The following is a 24087-nucleotide window of genomic DNA, read 5'->3' on the forward strand; positions in this document are numbered from 1 at the left end:
GTACGAAATGGTCCATTAATCTATGCTCCTAACAAATGACGACTGAAAATACTCTTAAAATACATATGGAATAAAATATAGATTTTATTATAAAATTACATTATAAGTCATGCAATGAGTCTTTATACGCATTCAATAGTTGGTACAATTCGTAGACTTGAAAGAGACCATGTTCTTATTGAGGTCATAACCAACTAAATAATTCACTTGGGCCATGTTTTCAAATAGGCCTAATCCATTTTTATACGGGATAAATGCAAAGCATTCAACCCCCTTATATAGGGAATAAAAGGCACCCTTAGAATCTAACTTAACATATGCGTCTTTAAAATGTGCTGTAATTGATGGAAAGTTTTGTTTGGATGTGGTATTGTAACAAAGGCGAAATGTATCTGTGTCATCTTGAAAATGTGGTAATTTAACCACTTTTTTCACAGCTGATTCCATCTTATAGTAAACACGATGAGGAAGAATACATACATTTGTACCAGAGTCAATTATGATGTTGTGGGTGGAAGCATTTGTTCCTTCACGTTTAAACCCTCTATACTTTATTCTTGTATTTCCCACACTAAATGCTTTCATAGTTAGGTAATAATAGTCTTTCTGGCGGTTCCCTATCATTTTAATTATAGGAGTTGAAACAACATTATCACCGGTAACAATAGCATCATCTCCAAAATTGAGTTTGCTAGATCTATTAGATTTGCTAGTGTGCTCTTCAATTAAACAATATGAGAATTTTCCGCCAATTGAAGATCCTAATTGTTTTATTAGTGACGTATCTCCACTTCCAAAGCCAATTACACCAGAATTTGGACCATTATACAATGGTTCACTGTTATTTTGTCCACATCCTATAACAATTTTAGGAAACGAGACAAAAGAGCCAGAGGCAAAATCCAATGTAAGAGTCTCCTCACTAAGATCTCCATGTGTATCTATTCCATTACCATAATCCAATGTATATTGGGAAGCATCTCTACCATAAGAACAAGAAGTATCTTCCATAGATTTGCATGTTCTAGAAGAGCATGGAATATTTTTGTAACATGAAGATTTTGAAGGATCAAAAGTAGGAGAGGTTTGGTTGTAACATGAATTACAAGGTTTAGCCAATTTAAGTTACTAGCTGTATCTAAAATCCTATAAACTTGAAATGGTGGGGTGCCAACTGAATAACTCACGAGATACTCACCGTAATCAAATGGCATATATGATTCAAGTTTGTTTTTAGTAGAAGAAAGTTCTTTGTAGAAATAATTAGCACGAGTGATTGACCGATGCACAATATTAAAATTTCTTTGGCGTTTAGTTTGTGTGGGCCGGATTGTAAAGTGGTGATCACGGTGAATAAGTTCAACACTAAAACCATTGTTTATTGTATGAAAAATAACTACTAAACAAGATAAACAAATAAAAATAAAGGTAAAAAGTGAAAAATGAAACATTGTTCCGGATGTTTGAGTGAAAACTTGTTCATTCCAGTTATATTATTTTATTGCTTTATATAAGAAGGAGAATACAGACAAATGAAAAAAAATTAAAAACAAGAGAAACTAGAGCAAGCAAATTAACCCCTAATTTTTTATGATAAATAAAATTTCAATTTTTAAATTATAATTGATGTACTTAGTCTATATAAAGATAAGATACATCACTTATTGATTGAATAAAAAAAATAAAATTACTTATAATAAATAATAATAAAAAGTAGGAAATATTGGTTCAAATCATATATTTAATATTCTTTTTGGTAAAATGAATATAATGATACCTTTTTTCAGTGTTTTAAAATCGGACCGGACCGGTCGAATTGAGAATCGGCTAGGTAATCGGTCTGGTTCAATAGCTAAATCGGGAATGTCAGTGAACCGGTGTGAACCGGTCAAAATCGATGTAAACCGCTAAAACCGGGAAAACCGGCAGTTTTTGTGAACCGCTGGTTTAAATGCATTTTTTAATTTTTTTATTTTAAAAATTAAAACAATTTCATTTTGTTTATTTTAATTAAAAATTAAAATTAAAATAAAATAAAAAAATGGTTGTAGATGCGGTTGATTTTGTTACAGATGATTTTGATATTGATGAAGGAGATTCTAATATTGAAACAATTTTTCTTTTATTGAAATTAAATTTAATAGACAATGAAATTATTTTGTTATAAATTATTCAATTAAATTATGTTGCGATTAAACTTTTGTTTATATTTTATAATTATGTACTATTTGATTGTGTGTGATACCTATGTGTAAAATTTGAATTTAAATTATGAACTTGTGAATTTTTTTATAATATAATGTTTTCAAAAAATTTAAGTACTAGTTATATTTTGTAGGGACTGAATCATCCGGTTCGACAGATTTTATACCTATATAATTTTGTTATAACAACCGGTCTATTCAAGCGAGTTATCCAGTTTAACCTGGTTTAGTCATGCGGTTCGACCAGTGATCCAGTGATTCGACCAATAAACCAGCGACCCAGTACCCTCACCGGTTTGATGTCCAATCCGGTTTTTAAAACACTGCCTTTTTTAAAGATTTGATTTGACTTTTTTTTTACCAAGATAATTTATTTTCATTCAATGTAAAAATTTAAATATTTAATATTTAATTAATTTTATATTATTTTTAAAGAAGGAAACATTATATTCATATGATAAAAACTAATACTACCTTATTTTTTTATATAATAAAAAATTTATTTTTTATATTTATTTAATAATTAATATATAATAATTATTCAATAAATTTAAAAAATGAGATGTTGGTATCACTGTAATGTCCTGTTTAGTGTTAAAATCTGATACTGCATTGGATATTTTTCTTAAAAAAATATATTCAAAGAGATTGGATATTTTATGAGTTTATTACGTGGTTATGACGTCTATTTTAAATATAAGAAAATATTTTTTTTTATTCTTTTTGTAGATTTTATAAGTAAATCATTTTTAAGATAGGATTGTTTATTACTCCCTCTGTTCCAAAATAAATGTCATTATGTCACGTTTGTAAAAATTATTTGTCCTAAAATAAATGTTATTTTTAGTTCCCAATACAATTTTAATTTTTATCTTACATTTGTACCCTTTAATTAATATTTTTAATTTACTATTTCTCTTAATTTACTATTACTCTTAATTTACTTATTTTGGGGGAAGAAGTATCATAAATGCATATGGTTTGGAATCAGATATATTTATTAAAACATTCAACATTCACCTAAATGCATAAATATTATTAATCTGTTTGGTGTTTCTTAAATCATATTTTTAAAATAAGGATATTATTATTATTTTTTTTGTAAAAAGAAGGTAAGGATATTTTTTTAGTTATGATTTTTCCAATTATATTTATTTGTATCAATAAGATTTATATTTAGAAATATATGTTTACTATAATTATTTGGATATGAACTTAATACAAATCGGATGCAATTTTTATTTTGAATTTTAAATCTAAAATAACAAATGTTTCATTATATCTTTTTACTTTGACATTTTTATTGATATCCTTCCGTTTAATTCACTTTTTTATATTAAAAATACTTTTTGGAATATAAGGAATATAAATAAAATTTAATTGGAATATATTGGTAGTGTATATTTTACACTATTAATTAAACATAATTGTTGATTTGTTTGAATTTTTTTAATTATTTTTTTAAAATTAGTGCATTTGAATGATAATGATACATTGATAGTGTAAATAAACTTATATATAAATATTCAATAATTATATACTATTTATATTTATTGATAATTCATCGCCTCGTTTTAAATACACATCTCAAATTATTATCATTAAATAATATAATACAGAAACAAAGTTTTAATTGTGTAAATTTTAAAAAATTATTTTGAAAATTCTGTATTTATTTTTTTTTGGCTTTATACCAGCGGTTTAGTCCGGTTCGGGGGCGAGTTCTGGCATCAAGTGGTTCCATCCCCCTCCCGGCTTTATACCAGCGGTTTAGTCCGGTTCGGGGGCGAGTTCTGGCATCAAGTGGTTCCATCTCCCTCCCGATCGCAGTTGCAGGGGATCGAACCATGGTTCTCCCTACCAAGTCCAGCGCCAATCACCACTGGACCAACTAACTATCGGTAAATTCTGTATTTATTGATAATAACAGTTTGTTAATATATTATTGTATAAGTCTTACTCAATATTATAGTTTTCTATTGATATAATATTCCCACTAATGATATTTGATATGATTCTAGTTATGCTTTAATGGTTGTTCTCACAATCTTTTCTTTCGGAGAAATTCAATATTGTGGTTGTCTCGAAAGCTAACATACTATTGAAAGATTGTTTACTGAGGTCGAATATTAGAAATGTGCACTTCTTTTTAAAGTAGGGTTAAAGTATGTTTTATAAAAAAACATATTTTAGTTCCTACAAAATTTTTATGCATTCAGTTTTAGTTCCGGCTATTTTTTAAAATTTTGAAAACCGTTTAATTATCCTTAAATTTTTAAATTTTCTAATAATTTTTTGCATACGTGTTTAGTATACTATAAAATATTTCTTTACCAAATTATAGAATTATTTTAAATGAGAAGAATTAAATATTAATTTTTTAAATTTCAAAGATAATGATAAAAGTTATGCAAATTTCAACTTACAAATCAAATTTTGAGTTCATATTTTTTCGAGGAACTTTTTATAACATTCTAAACTTGTTTGTAAAATAATCATTCAAAAATACATATCGATTTAACAATAGAGACTAAAACTACATACATAATTAAAGGATGGAAAAACACTTAGAAAGGGGGGGTTTGAATAAGTGTAGCTTTAAAAACTTGACAGATAAAAATAAATTGCACAATTATTTTTATCCTGGTTCGTTGTTAACTAAACTACTCCAGTCCACCCCCGCAGAGATGATTTACCTCAACTGAGGATTTAATCCACTAATCGCACGGATTACAATGGTTTTCCACTTAGTCCGCAACTAAGTCTTCTAGAGTATCCTGATCACAACCTGATCACTCCAGGAACAACTGCTTAGACACAAGCTAAGACTTTCTTAGAGTATCCTGACCACCACGTGATCACTCTAATTACAACTGCTTAGACACAAGCTAAGACTTCCTAGAGTATTCTGATCAACACGATCACTCTAGTTACTTACAACTTAATGTAATCAATTCTAAGAGTATTACAAATGCTTCTTAAAAGCGATAATCACAAACTGTGATATTTCTCTTAACGTTTAAGCTTAATCTCACTAATATATTACAACAGCAATGTAGTGAGCTTTGATGAAGATGAAGATTCTGAGTTTTGATTTGAACAGAGTTTCAGCAAGTTAATATGAGTTGTTTTGTTTCAGAATCGTTAACCTTGCTTCTCATCAGAACTTCATATATATAGGCGTTTGAGAAGATGACCGTTGAGTGCATTTAATGCTTTGCGTGTTCCGTACAGCATCGCATTTAATGTTATACGCTTTTGTCAACTACCTCGAGCCTTGTTCACGCTGTGTCTACTGACGTTGCCTTTAATAGCTTCTAACGTTCCTTTTGTCAGTCAGCGTAGCCTGCCACTTGTACTTTCTTCTGATTTGATGTTTGTAAATACAGCGTTTGATTATCATCAGAGTCAAACAGCTTGGTGCAAAGCATCTTCTGATCTTCTGACCTTGAAGTGCTTCTGAGCGTGATACCATCAGAACTTCAGTGCTTCTGTTCTCTTGTTCTTCTGATGCTTCCATAGATCCATGTTCTGATTCTGCTTCGACCATCTTCTGATGTCTTGCCAGACCATGTTCTGATGTTGCATGCTGAACCATTTGAGACAAAGCTTCTGAGCGCTGAATTATGCATACTCTTTATATATTTCCTGAAAAGGAAATTGCATTGGATTAGAGTACCATATTATCTTAAGCAAAATTCATATTATTGTTATCATCAAAACTAAGATAATTGATCAGAACAAATCTTGTTCTAACAATCTCCCCCTTTTTGATGATGACAAAAACATATATAAATGATATGAATTTGCGATCAGAAAGAACAGACGGCAAAAGACAAATTACACAGCTATAGCATAAGCATGTGAATATGTCTCCCCCTGAGATTAACAATCTCCCCCTGAAATAAATACTCGAAGAACTTTAATAAAAGACTTCCCTGATTATTTCGGTAGAGACGATCATATAAGCTTCTGTCTTCAGAGAATTCATAGCTTCTGACTTCTGCTTCCATTGGACAGCTTCAGAACTTGAATTTCTTTAGATCCCTAGAACACTCACAGCTTCTGATTCCTGCTTCCATTCAGGACAGCTTCAGAACTTGAATTTTCTGGATCTTTAGAACATTCACAGCTTCTGATTTCTGCTTCCCTCGGATAGCTTCAGAGCTTTGAATTTCTTCCAACATCACTTCATGCTAGATTTGTATCAGAACATTGTTGAATGTACCAGAGCATCATCAGAGCATCTCTACATCCTAAAATGTTACAGAACAAAAACTAAACGACAAAAGTCAGCATGAACGAGTCAGAACATAAAATGTATCAGAGCAAATAGAATTTTGTCAAAGCAAATAGACAAATTTTGGATCAAATTCTATTCTTAGTGCTTCTGATTCTGAAGCTTGACAGCACTCAGCTTGCTTCAGTTTCCATAAGCTTATTCTTTTTACAGAATAACGCTTCTTATGGTTTTGCTTCTTGTGTTTGCTTTGAAGATTTTCTTCACTTCTTTATACCTGCAACACACTTAAACCATATAGAACTTGCAGTTCTTGTTAGTAAATGTGTGGGAGCTTTACCCAGCAACTGATAGATTAATCAAATCATTTATCATTTATCTTCTCCCCCTTTTTGTCATAACATCAAAAAGAATATTCTAAAAGATTCAGATGTATAAAACGACAAATAAAATCACTGGAATGTAAAAAACAAAGAAACTTTTCATTGATAATCAAAAGATTTTACAAAGGTTCTTATGTTTAACAAGATGAGAAACATTCCTAGCAAATACATAAAAAGTCATCCCAAGAGGAAATGACTACAAAAATTAAAAACAAAACCCTAGCAAGACACAATCTGTGTCAACCCATCAAGAATCCCTGTGGTCATCTTGTCTTTTCAGACTAGAACCTCCACTGTAGGAGAGATTCAAGAGACCAGGGAGGAAGTGAGGGACAGTTCACAGACAGGGAGCTAATGTTGCAAACGGGCTCCAGTGACTCAAGAAGGTCTTCTTCCTTTGGATAAATGTTGATAACAGCATTGAAGAAGAGATCTGTCTTGAAAGAGACTTGGAGAGCCATCCCAAGATATGCTTCACATCCGGTAACTGAGTAACCCTTCCATCCGTTCTCATTGAGTTGAAAGGATTCATGATGAACGCTAGGTTTGAACTAGGAATTTTTTAAAGAGATAAAAAAAAACTTTGTTTGAGCAAGAAAAGAAATAGAAGAGAGAGAAAAAAAAACTTGATGAGGAATGCAAAGGAACGGAGGATTTTAAATAGACAAAAAAAAAATTAAAAAAGTATAATAGAGAAAATGTAAGAGGGAAGGAGAAACGTTTGAAGAGTATTTAAAAGAAAATAAAATGAAACGAATGATGAATAGCATTTAATGTTACGTGACATGAGGAGAGATAATAAAGACAAATGAGGTGACTTGCACAGTTACCTATGGTCGGCGTCCCTTCAACTGCACGCGCGCTTATCCATGAACAGTAAAGACAGGTTTACCATCCCGAGATAAAACGTTACAGCAATTTTGCTTTAAAAGAGGTTCTGAATCAACTTAGACAATGAAACGTTAGTAATAACTGAATCATAATTTCTAATTGATTTCAATCAGAACTTCTGATTAAAAAAAATCCACTTTCATTTCAGAAGATACTCATACATAAGAACTTCTCATCTTCTCATTCTGGGCATAAATCCATACTGATGTTCTTCAGAATGAACTTAAACCTATCTTCAGCCAGGGGTTTTGTAAAGATATCAGCCCATTGATGGTCTGTATCCACAAAGTTTAAAGATAGAACACCCTTCTGAACATAGTCCCTTATGAAATGATGTTTAATCTCGATATGTTTAGCTTTTGAATGAAGAATAGGATTCTTAGATAAACATATGGCAGAAGTATTATCACAGAATATAGGAATGTTACTCTCAAATATCTGATAATCTTCCAGCTGACTCTTCATCCAGAGCATCTGTGTACTGCAACCAGCAGCAGCGACATATTCTGCTTCTGTCGTTGATAGAGCAATAGTTGCTTGCTTCTTGCTATACCAGGAGATCAAATGACTTCCAAGAAATTGGCAACTTCCTGAAGTACTTTTTCTTTCAATTCTGTCTCCAGCATAGTCAGCATTGCAGAATCCTACTAAGTTGTATTCTTTAGATTTTCTGTAAACTAAGCCAACGTTAGTAGTACCTTTCAGATACCTTAGAATTCTCTTAACAGCAGTTAAATGAGATTCTCTAGGATCTGATTGGAATCTAGCACACAAACAAACACTGAACAGAATGTCAGGTCTAGAAGCAGTCAGATATAGAAGAGATCCAATCATACCTCTGTATAACTTCTGATCTACCTTCTTACTTACCTCATCCTTACCTAGGATGCATGTTGGATGCATAGGAGTTTTGGCTTCTTTGCAGTCTAGAAGATTAAACTTCTTCAGAAGTTCCTTCACATACTTGGTTTGGTGAACATACGTTCCTTCTGATGTTTGATTTATTTGTATTCCAAGGAAATACTTGAGTTCTCCCATCATGCTCATTTCAAACTCAGCCTGCATAGACTCAGCAAACTCCTTTCCAAGTGTAGCATTAGATGTTCCAAAAATAATATCATCTACATATATTTGACAAATTAAAATATCCCTTTTAAAGGTTTTACAAAAGAGAGTAGTGTCCACTTTTCCTCTAGTGAAACCATTATCCAGAAGGAAAGAACTTAAGCGTTCATACCAAGCTCTGGGAGCCTGTTTCAATCCATACAATGATTTCTTAAGTTTAAAAACATGATTAGGAGACATAGAGTCTTCAAAACCAGGAGGTTGATGGACATAAACTTCTTCATCTATATAACCATTTAAGAAGGCACTCTTAACATCCATCTGATAGAGAGTGATGTTATGTTGAGTGGCAAATGAAATTAATAGACGAATAGATTCTAACCTGGCCACTGGTGCAAAGGTTTCTGTATAGTCAATCCCTTCTTGCTGACTATAACCCTGAGCCACCAGTCTGGCTTTGTTCCTTACCACTTCACCTTTCTCACTGAGCTTGTTTCTGAAGACCCACTTTGTACCAATTATATTGAATCCATCTGGTCTAGGAACAAGATCCCAAACATCATTCCTTGTAAACTGATTCAGTTCTTCTTGCATAGCAATTATCCAGTCTGGATCTTCTAGAGCATGATCAACAGAAGTTGGCTCGATCAAAGATACAAGACCTAATTGACAATCTGCATTGTTCTTAAGGAATTCTCTTGTTCTGATTGGGTCATCCTTCTTTCCAAGAATGACATCTTCTGAATGACCAGAGATGAGTCTGGATGATCTTCTGACAGATGGTTCTTCAGAAATGCTTAGATCCTCCAGAGAAGCTGATACTTGATCTTCGGATTCTTTGCTTCTGAGAAGCTCTGCTTCTGATGCGTTGCTTCTTGGCTCAGCAACTTCTGATATATCAATATCACAATCTGCAAAATTATCAAACTGCTTTGGTTTTTCAGAACCAAGCTTATCATCAAACCTGATATTGATTGATTCTTCTACAATCAATGTTTCAGTATTGTATACTCTGTAGCCTTTTGAGCGTTCAGAATATCCAAGAAGGAAACATTTTTGTGCTTTGGAATCAAACTTACCAAGATGATCTTTAGTGTTCAGAATAAAGCATACACATCCAAAAGGATGGAAATATGAAATGTTGGGCTTTCTATTCTTCCACAATTCATAAGGAGTCTTATTTAGAATAGGTCTGATAGAGATTCTATTCTGAATATAGCATGCAGTGTTTATTGCTTCTGCCCAGAAATGCTTAGCCATATTGGTTTCATTGATCATGGTTCTGGCCATTTCTTGCAGAGTCCTATTCTTTCGTTCTACAACTCCATTTTGCTGTGGAGTTCTAGGACAAGAGAAATCATGGGCAATACCATTTTCTTTGAAGAATTCTTCAAAGGATCTATTCTCAAATTCACCACCATGATCACTTCTAACCTTTATGATTTTACACTCTTTTTCAGATTGAATCTGAATGCAGAAATCAAAGAACACTGAATGAGTCTCATCCTTGTGTTTCAAGAATTTTACCCAAGTCCAGCGGCTATAATCATCTACGATGACTAATCCATATTTCTTCCCTCTGACAGATGCTGTTTTGACAGGGCCAAACAGATCAATGTGCAAGAGTTCTAATGGCTTTGAGGTAGAAACAACATTCTTGGACTTGAATGCAGGTTTGGAGAACTTGCCCTTCTGACATGCTTCACAAAGAGCATCTGATTTGAATTTCAGATTAGGGAGTCCTCTGACCAGATCCAGTTTGTTAATCTGAGAAATCTTTCTCAAACTAGCATGACCTAATCTTCTGTGCCAGACCCATTGCTCTTCAGAAACAGACATAAGACAAGTCACCTTCTGACTCATAAGATCTTGCAGATCTGTCTTATAAATGTTGTTCTTCCTCTTGCCTGTAAATAGGATTGAGCCATCCTTCTGATTTACAGCCTTGCAAGACTCTTGATTAAAGATTATATCATAACCATTGTCACTCAATTGACTGATAGATAGGAGGTTATGTGTTAATCCTTCTACAAGAAGTACATTAGAAATGGAAGGAGAGTTACCAGACTTTATAGTTCCAGAGCCAATTATCTTGCCCTTCTGATCTCCTCCAAACTTGACTTCTCCTCCAGACTTAAGCACCAGGTCTTGGAACATAGACCTTCTTCCTGTCATGTGTCGTGAGCATCCAGAGTCCAGGTACCATGACATGTTGTGCTTTGTCCTTTTTGCAGTCAAGGATATCTGCAATAGGAATAATCTTATCCTTAGGTACCCACATTTTCTTGGGTCCTTTCTTGTTAGATTTTCTCAAGTTCTGATTGAACTTGGGTTTAACATTGTAAGCAATAGGAGGAACAACATGATAATCTTTAAAAGGAGATTCATGATATTTCTTAGGTCGTGTCACATGTTTCTTGGTGTGAACAGTGTTAAACTTCTGTGCATGTGATGTGTGCCTAATATCATGGGAGTGGCCATACTTGAACTCATCATACAATGGCTTGTATGTGATTTTCATCTTATCAACAGGTTCAAGTTTGTATGGGGTTTCACCCTCATAACCAATGCCTACTCTATTATTTCCAGACACAGCATATATCATAGAAGCAAGTTGACTTCTGCCTATGCTTCTAGATAAGAATTTTCTGAAGCTCAAGTCATATTCTTTCAGAATATGATTCATGCTAGGAATGGCTTTTTCTGTTTCAGAAGGAGATCCACTGTTTTTGGATAAATTTAAAACTTTTTCCTTCAGTTCAGAATTTTCCAATTCCAGCTTCTTAGTTTCAAATTCAAATTGCTTCTTCAGCTTTTTGTATTTGATACTAAGATGAGCTTTGAGTTCCAGAAGTTCTGTTAGACTGGAAACTAACTCTTTTCTAGATAGTTCAGAAAATACTTCTTCAGAATCTGATTCTGATGTAGATTCTGATCCGTCATCTTCTGTCGCCATCAGCGCACAGTTAGCCTGCTCATCTTCAGAGTCTGAATCATCTTCTGACTCATCCCAGGTTGCCATAAGACCTTTCTTCTTATGAAACTTCTTCTTGGGATTTTCTTTCTGAAGTTTCGGACACTCATTCTTGTAATGTCCAGGCTCATTGCACTCATAGCAGACAGCCTTCTTCTTGTCAGATCTTCTGTCATCAGAAGATTCTCCACGTTCAAATTTCTTTGAACTTCTGAAGCCTCTGAACTTCCTTTGCTTGGTCTTCCAGAGTTGATTTAGCCTTCTGGAGATCAAGGACAGTTCATCTTCTTCTTCAGATTCTGATTCTTCAGGATCTTCTTCTCTAGCCTGAAAAGCGTTAGTGCATTTCTTGATATTAGATTTTAATGCAATAGACTTACCTTTCTTTTGAGGCTCATTTGCGTCCAGCTCAATTTCATGACTTCTCAAGGCACTGATGAGCTCTTCCGGAGAAACTTCATTCAGATTCTTTGCAATCTTGAATGCAGTCACCATAGGACCCCATCTTCTGGGTAAGCTTCTGATGATCTTCTTTACGTGATCAGCCTTGGTGTATCCCTTGTCAAGAACTCTCAATCCAGCAGTAAGAGTTTGAAATCTTGAAAACATCTTTTCAATGTCTTCATCATCCTCCATCTTGAAGGCTTCATACTTCTGGATTAAAGCTAGAGCTTTAGTCTCCTTGACTTGAGCATTTCCTTCATGAGTCATTTTCAAGGACTCATATATGTCATACGCCGTTTCCCTGTTAGATATCTTCTCATACTCAGCATGAGAGATAGCATTCAGCAAAACAGTTCTGCATTTATGATGATTCCTGAAAAGCTTTTTCTGATCATCATTCATTTCTTGCCTTGTCAGCTTTACGCCTCTGGCATTTACTGGATGTTTGTAACCATCCATCAGAAGATCCCATAGATCACCATCTAGACCAAGAAAGTAACTTTCCAGTTTATCTTTCCAGTATTCAAAGTTTTCTCCATCAAATACTGGTGGTCTAGTATAACCATTGTTACCGTTGTATTGCTCAGCAGAGCCAGATGTAGATGGAGTTGGATTTGCTTGAGATTCACCAGCCATCTTTTAACTGAAGCGTTTTTCTCTTCCTGAATCTTTTCTAAACACGGTTAAGTGCTTGCACCTTAGAACCGGCGCTCTGATGCCAATTGAAGGATAGAAAAACACTTAGAAAGGGGGGGTTTGAATAAGTGTAACTTTAAAAACTTGACAGATAAAAATAAATTGCCCAGTTATTTTTATCCTGGTTCGTTGTTAACTAAACTACTCCAGTCCACCCCCGCAGAGATGATTTACCTCAACTGAGGATTTAATCCACTAATCGCACGGATTACAATGGTTTTCCACTTAGTCCGCAACTAAGTCTTCTAGAGTATCCTGATCACAACCTGATCACTCCAGGAACAACTGCTTAGACACAAGCTAAGACTTTCTTAGAGTATCCTGACCACCACGTGATCACTCTAATTACAACTGCTTAGACACAAGCTAAGACTTCCTAGAGTATTCTGATCAACACAATCACTCTAGTTACTTACAACTTAATGTAATCAATTCTAAGAGTATTACAAATGCTTCTTAAAAGCGATAATCACAAACTGTGATATTTCTCTTAACGTTTAAGCTTAATGTCACTAATATATTACAACAGCAATGTAGTGAGCTTTGATGAAGATGAAGATTCTGAGTTTTGATTTGAACAGAGTTTCAGCAAGTTAATATGAGTTGTTTTGTTTCAGAATCGTTAACCTTGCTTCTCATCAGAACTTCATATATATAGGCGTTTGAGAAGATGACCGTTGAGTGCATTTAATGCTTTGCGTGTTCCGTACAGCATCGCATTTAATGTTATACGCTTTTGTCAACTACCTCGAGCCTTGTTCACGCTGTGTCTACTGACGTTGCCTTTAATAGCTTCTAACGTTCCTTTTGTCAGTCAGCGTAGCCTGCCACTTGTACTTTCTTCTGATCTGATGTTTGTAAATACAGCGTTTGATTATCATCAGAGTCAAACAGCTTGGTGCAAAGCATCTTCTGATCTTCTGACCTTGAAGTGCTTCTGAGCGTGATACCATCAGAACTTCAGTGCTTCTGTTCTCTTGTTCTTCTGATGCTTCCATAGATCCATGTTCTGATTCTGCTTCGACCATCTTCTGATGTCTTGCCAGACCATGTTCTGATGTTGCATGCTGAACCATTTGAGACAAAGCTTCTGAGCGCTGAATTATGCATACTCTTTATATATTTCCTGAAAAGGAAATTGCATTGGATTAGAGTACCATATTATCTTAAGCAAAATTCATATTATTGTTATCATCAAAACTAAGATAATTGATCAGAACAAATCTTGTTCTAACAATAATAATTTTGTGGAGACCAAAAATAAAATTTAATAATTTTATAAGGACAAAAAACATACTTAACCCTTTTTAGTATAAATAGATAGATTATATAAAATAGAAGATTTACATAATTTCTTACTATTTTGGTATTGAACTGATAATTTTCAAATAATTAATTTTTTTAATTCAATTAAATAATTATTTTTATATATTTATATTATTAATTGATTCTTATTTGAATTAGAAGTCTATATCGTTGAAAATCTTGTCTTTGTTATGACTAAAGTCTAATAAAACTATATTTGAAAAAAAAAAGGTCTATCAAAATTTGGGTCGCTTAAAAAGTTCAATGGTATATCCTTACTATTTAGGATTTTGTTTGATAAAAATATCAGTTGACTGATAAGTTAGCTGATAGTTTATAACTCATGACTAATAGTTTATAGTTTATAACTGATGATTGATGACTTATAGCTGTTAGTTGGGATTTTCGACAAAGCTTCCAAAATCTAGCTAAGAGAAGAGGAAAACGAAAAGACCTTGGGCGAAGTTTTTTGGGCTCATGGGCGAGAGCGTAGTCGACACATATATGGGCGACAAATTGACATGAAGGTGGCGAACTAGATGTTGATATTTGGCTTGAAGAGAGAGTCGTGGACTTAGGATTTTTTTTAGGTAACAACGCGGATAGTTCGACCAAGGCAGTTACTTTGACAGTTGAAGCAAGCAAACATGATGTGGTAACCACTTTTTAACCTTATACTCAATATGGAGATATGCAGAAGCAATTTACAAAATAAGAAGATATGTAAGGGAAACATGGTGTTCAGTGGGAAAAGCCCACCTTGAAGTAGTTATTTGTATTTTTATTAGATTTAGAGGTGTCCAAATTTACTCTCAAACTCACAGAAACTCAGAGTATCCAGTGAAGCGCGAAATGAGTCTCACGAGTGCAGTGTATGTTTGATCACCAAAGTTCCATTTATGCAAAGTTTTGCATTCAAATTTTATTTACTTTCCTTTACGCTTCATGGTTGAAATCTGTACATTTCCAATCAAAACTTTACTTTCACTCGCTTTAAATTTCACAACGTGATCTTTACCACTGTCGAAATCACCCAAACTTATTTTTACTATATTTGAAAAACTCCAAGCACATTGTTATGAGATTCACTAGTCGATCTCGCAGAGTAACATTTAATAAGAGACTAGCGTTGTTTACCAAATTGGCACGCCCACTGGGACATTGTGTGTCGTTACGTGAAAAATACACACAAACAGAATCGCTGCCGAATGTTATTTATCCCTAAAAAGGGAAAGAAAAACATCGTTAAAACCAAAGAAATGGAATGAACAAGGTCTCGCAACCAAATTCAGGTTCGGGAGTCTATTAGACAATGGAAAGGTGTTAGTATCCCTCAGGTCCATTTTACTTAATGGGATCCACTCCTGTTGTTCTAATCAAAGGGTCTGTTATATCTAAAGCTTAATTTCTAAGGGAATGCATGAAATAGTTCATAAGGGAAAAACAAAAGGTTTTTACTATTGAGTTTGTTTGAGTTATGTAACCCAATGCCTACATATCCCCCGGAAGGAATCAGAACTCTGTAGTTCTCTTCAAAAAGGTTTTGCTTATCGTATGCTTTTTTTAGAACCGATGTTAAGTTCACATTCTTGCAGTTAAACGAATCTGTTTGCGGTAGAAAGGAATTAACATGTTCTTTGTTAAAATGTTTTAAAGAAAAGCCTTAAGGCAAAAAGGATTTAAATTTTGTGAGTGTTTTTTAAGAGAATACATCAAATGGTCCTCCAAGGCCAGAGGTATCTGAGTACTTCCCCTTTAATTTTTGAAAGTGTTCAAGTATTATTAAATTTGTTTGGGTTTATAATCACAAAAGAATTTTAGTCTTAAGAGAATGCAATGCAAAAGAAAGAACAAAATTCTAAAGGGGAAACTGGGACCTATTTATTATCATGCAATGATAGACTTATGTTTGAGATATCAAGGAATTCTATATCCTAAAGTTGTCATAATGACCCTAAGGTAAGATGAAAGGGAAATCCTAAATATGTTATCATGATTGGATATTAATCCTAAGGTCTACCTCAATTCAATCTCAAATGAGTTAAATCAAGATCCTAAGGGTGCATGTGAACACACAAAGTAAGCAAAGTAACAACTTCAAAGTAAAAGGTAACAATGCAAAACAAATCAGACAAGTAACAACTTCAACTTTTAGAGGTAACCACCAACACAAATCTTAAGTACTTAACCAATACTTAAGACAAATCATACTTAACCAAACAAGACTCAAAATAAATACAAGTTATGCATAGCAAGACTCAAGACAAACACAACTCAAGCCTAACAAGACTCAAGACAAACAATAGGAAATTAAGCAAGTATTAGGTAAACAAAGCATCAAGCCACTTTTAGGTAACAACCAAAGTAGCATCAAACAAGTGATCAAGATATAGCATAAAGATTGATATCAAGATCCACAATACAAATCCCTAAGGAAAGTACTAACTCATGTCAAAAGGAATCAAATTTTCAACCTCTAAGGATAATAAAGAACATATCACAAGAAACTCAAGGAAATACATACAATACATGAGATAAGAAGTGAATTCAACTTCCCAAAACAAATTCTCTAAAGAACAATAAAACATGGCAATATTAGACAAAACAAGACCCTAAAGTCACAACACTTGTCAAGGCATGGCATCAAAACATTTGAACATGATTCAACAATCAACAAGTTTTCAAAAGCAAGTAACTCAAACAACTTCAAGTTGTAGCCCTAAACATGCATTAGGTTCTATTCTACCCTAACAAAGGCATCACAATTTGCAAAGGCAAAGAAACAAGTCCAAACATTAAGTAAGATGGACGCACACATCAAGAGAAGAAACAAAATCAAGTTGAACATCTAATTAAAATTATTAAACCATGCTTCAAGCTTAAAGGTAAAACCCTAAGCATCATGACAAAGCTTAAAATTTTAACTCAAAGGAGTTCATGGAATCATGTGCATAATCATAAGATTCAAACCATGAAGGAAGATTCAACAATCAACACAAATTTTCAATCATCAAGGTAAAAACCCTAAACATGCTTCAAACTCAAAGCATAGTATCAACATATGTCAAAAGGTAACCACCAAAACACAAATTCAAACCCCTGAGGTTCATGCTTCTAAAAATTAGGCATTATGGTTTCAAGACCTAAGCGAATCACTTACATCAAGTGCACAAGGAAACAAGTATTTAATCATCAACATGTTCTAAAAACTTAGCACAAAAGAGAGTTTCAAAGCATATGAGGTATAGGTCAAAACATGCCAGACACATGGTAAAAATATTTACTTCAAACATGACTCAAAGCTATAGGGGTGGAAATAGGCTAGGCTAGGCTTTATAAGGCCTGGGCCTGGCCTATGATAAACTTGAAAGGCCTGAGTCTGGCCTGTGGCCTATAATAGGCTCTCTTTTTTGGCCTAGCCTTGCCTGAAAGCCTATTTAAAAGCCTATTTTTTATTATGGTTTTCAATTAATCCTTATTATTTAATAAACCTTATAAGTCTTCCTATATATGCATATATAAGCCAACCTATTTAGCATTTGTTCTAATATATATGCATATATAGGCTTGCCTATTAAGTCTTTTTTTTTAATATACATGCAAATATAGACCGATTTATTTAGCCTGTTTTTAATATACATGAAAATATAGGTCGGCCTATAAGGCTTCATAGGCTTTTTTAATAGCCTAAGCCTGGCCTATTTTATTAAATAGGCTTTTAAAAAAGCCTAAGCCTGGCCTTTTTGTTAAATAAGCCTGGCTTGGCCTGACCTTATATAGGCTAGGCCATAGGCCCCTGTAGGTCGGTCTGGCCTATTCCCACCCCTACAAAGCTAGAGAAGTTTCAAAAGAAAACTTAATCACAAACTAGGTCAAAACCTTAGGCAATCATCAACAAGTAACCAACACATTAATTTATTTAGAACATGGCATAAAGTTGACTAACACCTCAAAGTATTAGAGCATTAAAGCATGAAAATTACTCAAGTTATCTGTCAAGAAATTTCATTAAAAGTATTGCACAAAAATATGGCAAACAATAGCATCTACACAAGGAGAACTCAACATTTAATCATGCATCGAGGCTCAAGAAAACATATAAACATTCCATCAAATACATCACAAATTTGAATTAAATCAACATGAAATACTAGGCATCAAAGTGCCTCGTCATGGCAAAAAGATTGATAAGAAAGAGATTCAAACAAGTATCATACATGGTTCAAAGTAAGGTCAACAACAAAGCATACCTTTGGTAAAAAGGCCTCTAATAAAATCAAATAAAATTGGAGAAAAAATATGGCATGGAAGATAAGACCTCAGTATTTAAAACATATTTTTATTAATTTTTATCATAAAAGGAAAACAAAACTTAAAAGCTAAACGAAAAAGAAATGAAATCAAATAAATAAGTCTGGCTGGGGGTGTAACACCCCGAATTCTAGATTAATTATTTATTTAATTGATTTAGCGTGAATATGTGAGTCTTTGTGAAGTGTTTGATATATGTGATGTTTAGGTGTTTTGAGCTGATTTTGGGTATTTTAAATAATTTAGAATAACTAAGATAATTAGTTGGAAAAATTCGAATTAGAAAAATAGAATAATATTGGTGTTAGAGATGTCGAGGACAACGTAGTCATTTGTTAAGTATTAAGTGATGACAAAGGTGGAAAGACCAAATAAGGGTCCAAGGGTTAAACTAGGAAAAAAAGTGTCAGTAGTCTCATTCTGTGCAATCGTGAAATTTGGAAGAACACTGTCAAGAAAAGTTAGGGCACAGAGAGGCAAGAGGAGCATAGGAATCTCGGTAGGGTAGAAGAGGATTCGTTAGCAAACTATAATCTAAAGTAAGGGGAGTTTCATCATTGTTATTATAACTGATTTAAGGGTTAGATAATTGTGGAATGATTGGGGTTTGGTTTGAATTGTGATAATGTGATGAACATGGTGAAATTGATAATTGATTTAGATGTAGTGATCACTTCCAATTGATGTATATGATGTATAACAAATGATGTTATTAGTACACGAGTAAAATATGGGAAACTAAGAGGATTTGAGGCTGCACTATGTTGGAATCTTGTAGAATGCAAAAAGGATTTCTCTGATCGCACAGATTTGCCAAGCAAATCGATCTAATAGCCGGGAAAATGCAGCTTGCCCAGGGAGCACCGGGAGAGAGTGCATGCGTGCAACAAAGGAAAAGGGAAAATTTTATGTCTCCGTTCGCTCATGTGTTCGCCGAGAAAACTGCATGCGAATATAATAACATCAATTATTATTTATGAGTGAATGAATATTACTTATAATTATAGTCTTCAAATAATAACATGTTAGTTACTGCAGGTGACCCCCCACGCCCAATGAGAAAAAGAAACGTGGTGAGTTAAATCTGAATTAACCAATGATAAGTTAAAATGCTGAATTGAAACTTTTCCTTTTATCTCACTTTCGCACTTGGGAAACTGAAATGGAACCTACCATATTCATCTCTCTCAGCTCTCTCTTCTGTCAAACTTGTGTGAGACGAGTACCCTGTCTCTTTGCCAAACTCTTCAAGGGGTGAGTGAAACTTCTTTTTAAGATGCAACATATGGATTCCAGTACAATTCTATTATTGTTAAAGAAATTAAATCTGCCTAACTTCCATTACTCCTCATTTCGAAGCTAAACGCATAAAAAAAAATTGGTTTGGATATTGTGTGGTTTAGTCCCAGTTTAAATTTAGCTTGAAAGATTTGGTTAACCCCAATATTTATTTAATTATTATTCAATAAATATTTATCTATTTCAAACTCAAACACAATTTCGAATGCATTAGCTAAACAACAATAAGTTAGAATTTACTAACCAAATACTTTATCTCTCTTATTCAACCACCTTATTAATACTTCAAAAATGTTGTACACTTAATTCTCTTCTTTCTTTTTTTCTTTATGAGTGTTTATTTAGTGTGTGAAAAAATTGATTCTTGTTCTACCCATGGTATATAAAAAAAATATAGATTAATCATTTTAATAGCACAAAATAATTTAAAATTCATGTGATTAAATAATTATATAAACACTTTTTAATAATTAGTTAATGGGATTAAAAAACAAATAGAAACAAACTTTGTAAAAAACTTGAAATTTTTTTTGACAAGAATAAACTTGAAAATTTAATTACATCTCCATCTCCTATAATAATAAACTTAATTAAATTTTTATGGAAAATTTTAAAAGAGATTAAAAACAAATTTTAATTTGGTATAAATGTTGTAATTAAAAGCATAGTTGGATAGTGAGGGAAAAGTGTGAATGTAATAGTGTCAATTATTATTTATGAGTAACTGAATATTACTTATAGTCTTCAAATAATAACATGTTAGTTACTGCCGTTGACCCCCCACACCCAATGAGAAATAGAAACGTGGTGAGTTAAATCTGTATTAACCAATGATAAGTTAAAATGTTGAATTCAAACTTTTCCTTTTATCGCACTTTCTCACTTGGGTCATTGAATTGGAACCTACCATATTCATCTCTCTCAGCTCTCTCTTATGCCAAACTCGTGTGAAACGAGTACCCTGTCTCTTTGCCAAACTCTTCAAGGGGTGAGTGAAATTTCTTTTTTAGATGCAACATATGGATTCCAGTACAATTCTATTATTGTTAAAGAAATTAAATCTGCCTAACTTCCATTACTCCCCATTACATTATGAATCAACTTCCTAGCAATATAAATAGACTTACTGGCCGCCTGAATCAATCCATCACATCCATCTTACTTGAAACAAAAATGAAAATTATAATTGCATTTTCTCTTTTAATTCTTTTTATCATTTTTCCTTTTCTCACAATGAAGGTGAAAGCGGCTAGCCCTCAATGCACTGGGGCTAATTGTCATTGTAGGGTACCTCCTTTCCCTCCCGCCGCATCCGCGGCTAATACCGCGACTACTTTCGTTTTTGCTACTTGCCCTCAAGGGGGTAATTGTCACTGTAGGGCACCTCCCTGCACTCCAGCCGCTGCTGCAAATACTTCTGCGACTACCGTCGTTTCTGCTACTCGCCCTCAATGTACTGGGGTAATTGTCACTGCAGGACACCTCCCTGCACTGCAGCCGCCGCTGTAATTACCACCTCGACTAACGCCGCTTCCGCTCATCTTCCACCTTCCGATGATAATAATTAGTTTATTATCATTTGTGTAATAAAATTATGTATCTATGTGTGTATTGTTATACCTCTGGGTACAATTATTAAATAAACTTTATGTATTACTGTGTGTATCTATTGTACCTATGCGAAGGTACAATTATTAAGTAAACTCTGTGTTACATTACTACTATTTACTTTGTCTATTAATCATCTCTTTCTATCTTTGATTCTTGGAGCCTCATTCTAAATTTCTCCAATAATAACTAATTTCAACTTTAAAAACTTGATATCTCAAATATTCTTAAACAATAGTACTACAAAACTAATCTAACATTACTGCATTCCGAGACAACAAATATTATAAGTGAAGCTCTTAAAATCATTTCATTTCCTCAAAAACCAATGTTAAATTATTTTTAAGTTTAAAAAATAATATTGCAAATATCCATTTACTTACCTCAAATAAACTTAATTATACTGGTATATATAGATTACGTAATGTTAAATTATTTGTAGTTTAAATTCTGAATACTTTTCAAATGATGTCTTCCTTTATATATCTTAAATGCCTATGTTTGCATATTTAATTTTCTACAATGCACTTTATCCGCCTTTTGATTTCAACAAAGGGGGAGAAGTATACTTTCAGAGGTAGTAGAGTACTATCTCTATTTAACTCAGGTGGAGTTTAATTACACTAAACATATATGTGCTATTTTCTTTTACCACCTCCCTAGAGATATGTGTTATCATAAGTAAAAATTGGGATAATGTGGAACCTTATTTTGTAGGTATATGCTTTTAACAAGGGCAACAACTTTTGATGATGACAACGAATGTCTTTTAACAAGTCAAGTATAAGTGATTAAGCGGATAAAGATGCCAACCCAATTATTAGGTTTTGATGGACTTGACTATCCTATGATGTAAATCAAATGGAATATTAACTCAAGTCTCATCTTAAGTGAAATCAATCAAGTGTCTACAAGAAAGAAAGTATCAAAATCGTCTTGAAATACAAGAAATCCCTACCATGATCAACTTGAGTAAATGTTTAGTAAAGTATATTGGCATTCTTGTATAGGTGCATGGCTAAATCACACAAAACATCTTTTCAAATTGCTTTTTCTCAAGAAAAAATTTCCAAAAATATCTTGAAGTTGTGTCAGATGAGTTAGAAGCTGTCTGAAAAGCCCAGCAAAATTTTTTTCTTAAGCAATCAATTGACATCTTATCCCAATCAATTGGAAAAGTTCAAAAATCACCCTAAACGATATGGATAACATCTTAACGAAGTGCAATGACTAGATATATTTTCTTTTCTTCTTGAACTTAATTATAAATTATTTTAGGGTATCTAATAGATTAGGACTATGTGCTAATCAATTAACAAGTCTTAAAATGTATTAAAAACTATTTCATTTTAGAGGCAACCTCTAGCCTATAAATATATGTCCTTTCCATCATTTCAAATCATCTAGAATCATGTTTCATTCCACACTTCTCACACAAACATTCTCCCTCTCTCTAAAATCTCTCTTTGTTTACTTTCTCACATTAAAAGTTTAGCCGAAGTGCTTTTTCGAAAAAATCCTTTTGTGAGTGAGAAACTTTTAATACTGGTAGAGTTGAATTTTAAAATTCATTAATGAAATTTTGATTACACTTTGGTTGAATATTATCGACTTATGAATTGTGTTATTTGAATTCGAAGCTAAACCCATAAATAAAATTTGGTTTGGATATTGTGTGGTTTAGTCCCAGTTTCAATTTAGCTTGAAAGATTTGGTTAACCCCAATATTTATTTAATTCTTATTCAATAAATATTTATCTATTTCAAACTCAAACACAATTTCGAATGCATTAGCTAAACAACAATAAGTTAGAATTTACTAACCAAATACTTTATCTCTCTTATTCAACCACCTTATTAATACTTCAAAAATGTTGTACACTTAATTCTCTTCTTTCTTTTTTTTCTTTATGAGTGTTTATTTAGTGTGTGAAAAAATTGATTCTTGTTCTACCCAAGATATATAAAAAAATATAGATTAATCATTTTAATAGCACAAAATAATTTATAATTCATGTGATTAAATAATTATATAAACACTTTTTAATAATTAGTTAATGGGATTAAAAAACAAATAGAAACAAACTTTGTAAAAAACTTGAAAAAAATTTTTTGACAAGAATAAACTTGAAAATTTAATTACATCTCCATCTCCTATAATAATAAACTTAATTACATTTTTATGAAAAATTTTAAGAGAGATTAAAAACAAATTTTAATTTGGTATAAATGTTGTAATTAAAAGCATAGTTGGATAGTGAGGGAAAAGTGTGAATGTAATAGTGTCAATTATTATTTATGAGTGACTGAATATTACTTATAGTCTTCAAATAATAACATGTTAGTTACTGCCGGTGACCCCCCACGCCCAATGAGAAATAGAAACGTGGTGAGTTAAATCTGTATTAACCAATGATAAGTTAAAATGTTGAATTCAAACTTTTCCTTTTAACTCACTTTCTCACTTGAGTCACTGAATTGGAACCTACCATATTCATCTCTCTCAGCTCTCTCTTCTGCCAAACTCGTGTGAAACGATTACCCTGTCTCTTTGCCAAACTCTTCAAGGGGTGAGTGAAATTTCTTTTTAAGATGCAACATATGGACTCCGGTACAATTCTATTATTGTTAAAGAAATTAAATCTGCCTAACTTCCATTACTCCCCA

General features: G+C 33.0%; 1 protein-coding gene across 1 annotated transcript; it reads right to left on the reverse strand.

Moving 5' to 3' along the window:
• Positions 1 to 132: 132 nt before the first annotated feature.
• Positions 133 to 1011, reverse strand: LOC131651152 (aspartic proteinase CDR1-like). Its single transcript, XM_058920822.1, has one exon. It carries the CDS (start codon positions 1009 to 1011, stop codon positions 133 to 135), a length of 879 nt encoding a protein of 292 aa, XP_058776805.1.
• Positions 1012 to 24087: the final 23076 nt, after the last annotated feature.

This window comes from Vicia villosa, linkage group LG2, assembly GCF_029867415.1.
Source record: "Vicia villosa cultivar HV-30 ecotype Madison, WI linkage group LG2, Vvil1.0, whole genome shotgun sequence".
In the NCBI taxonomy this organism is placed as follows: Eukaryota; Viridiplantae; Streptophyta; class Magnoliopsida; order Fabales; family Fabaceae; genus Vicia; species Vicia villosa.

What these genes read in the sequence shown, in the direction of transcription:
- LOC131651152 (XM_058920822.1), bottom strand. Translation starts at nt 1,011, where the DNA reads ATGGAAGATACTTCTTGTTCTTATGGTAGAGATGCTTCCCAATATACA.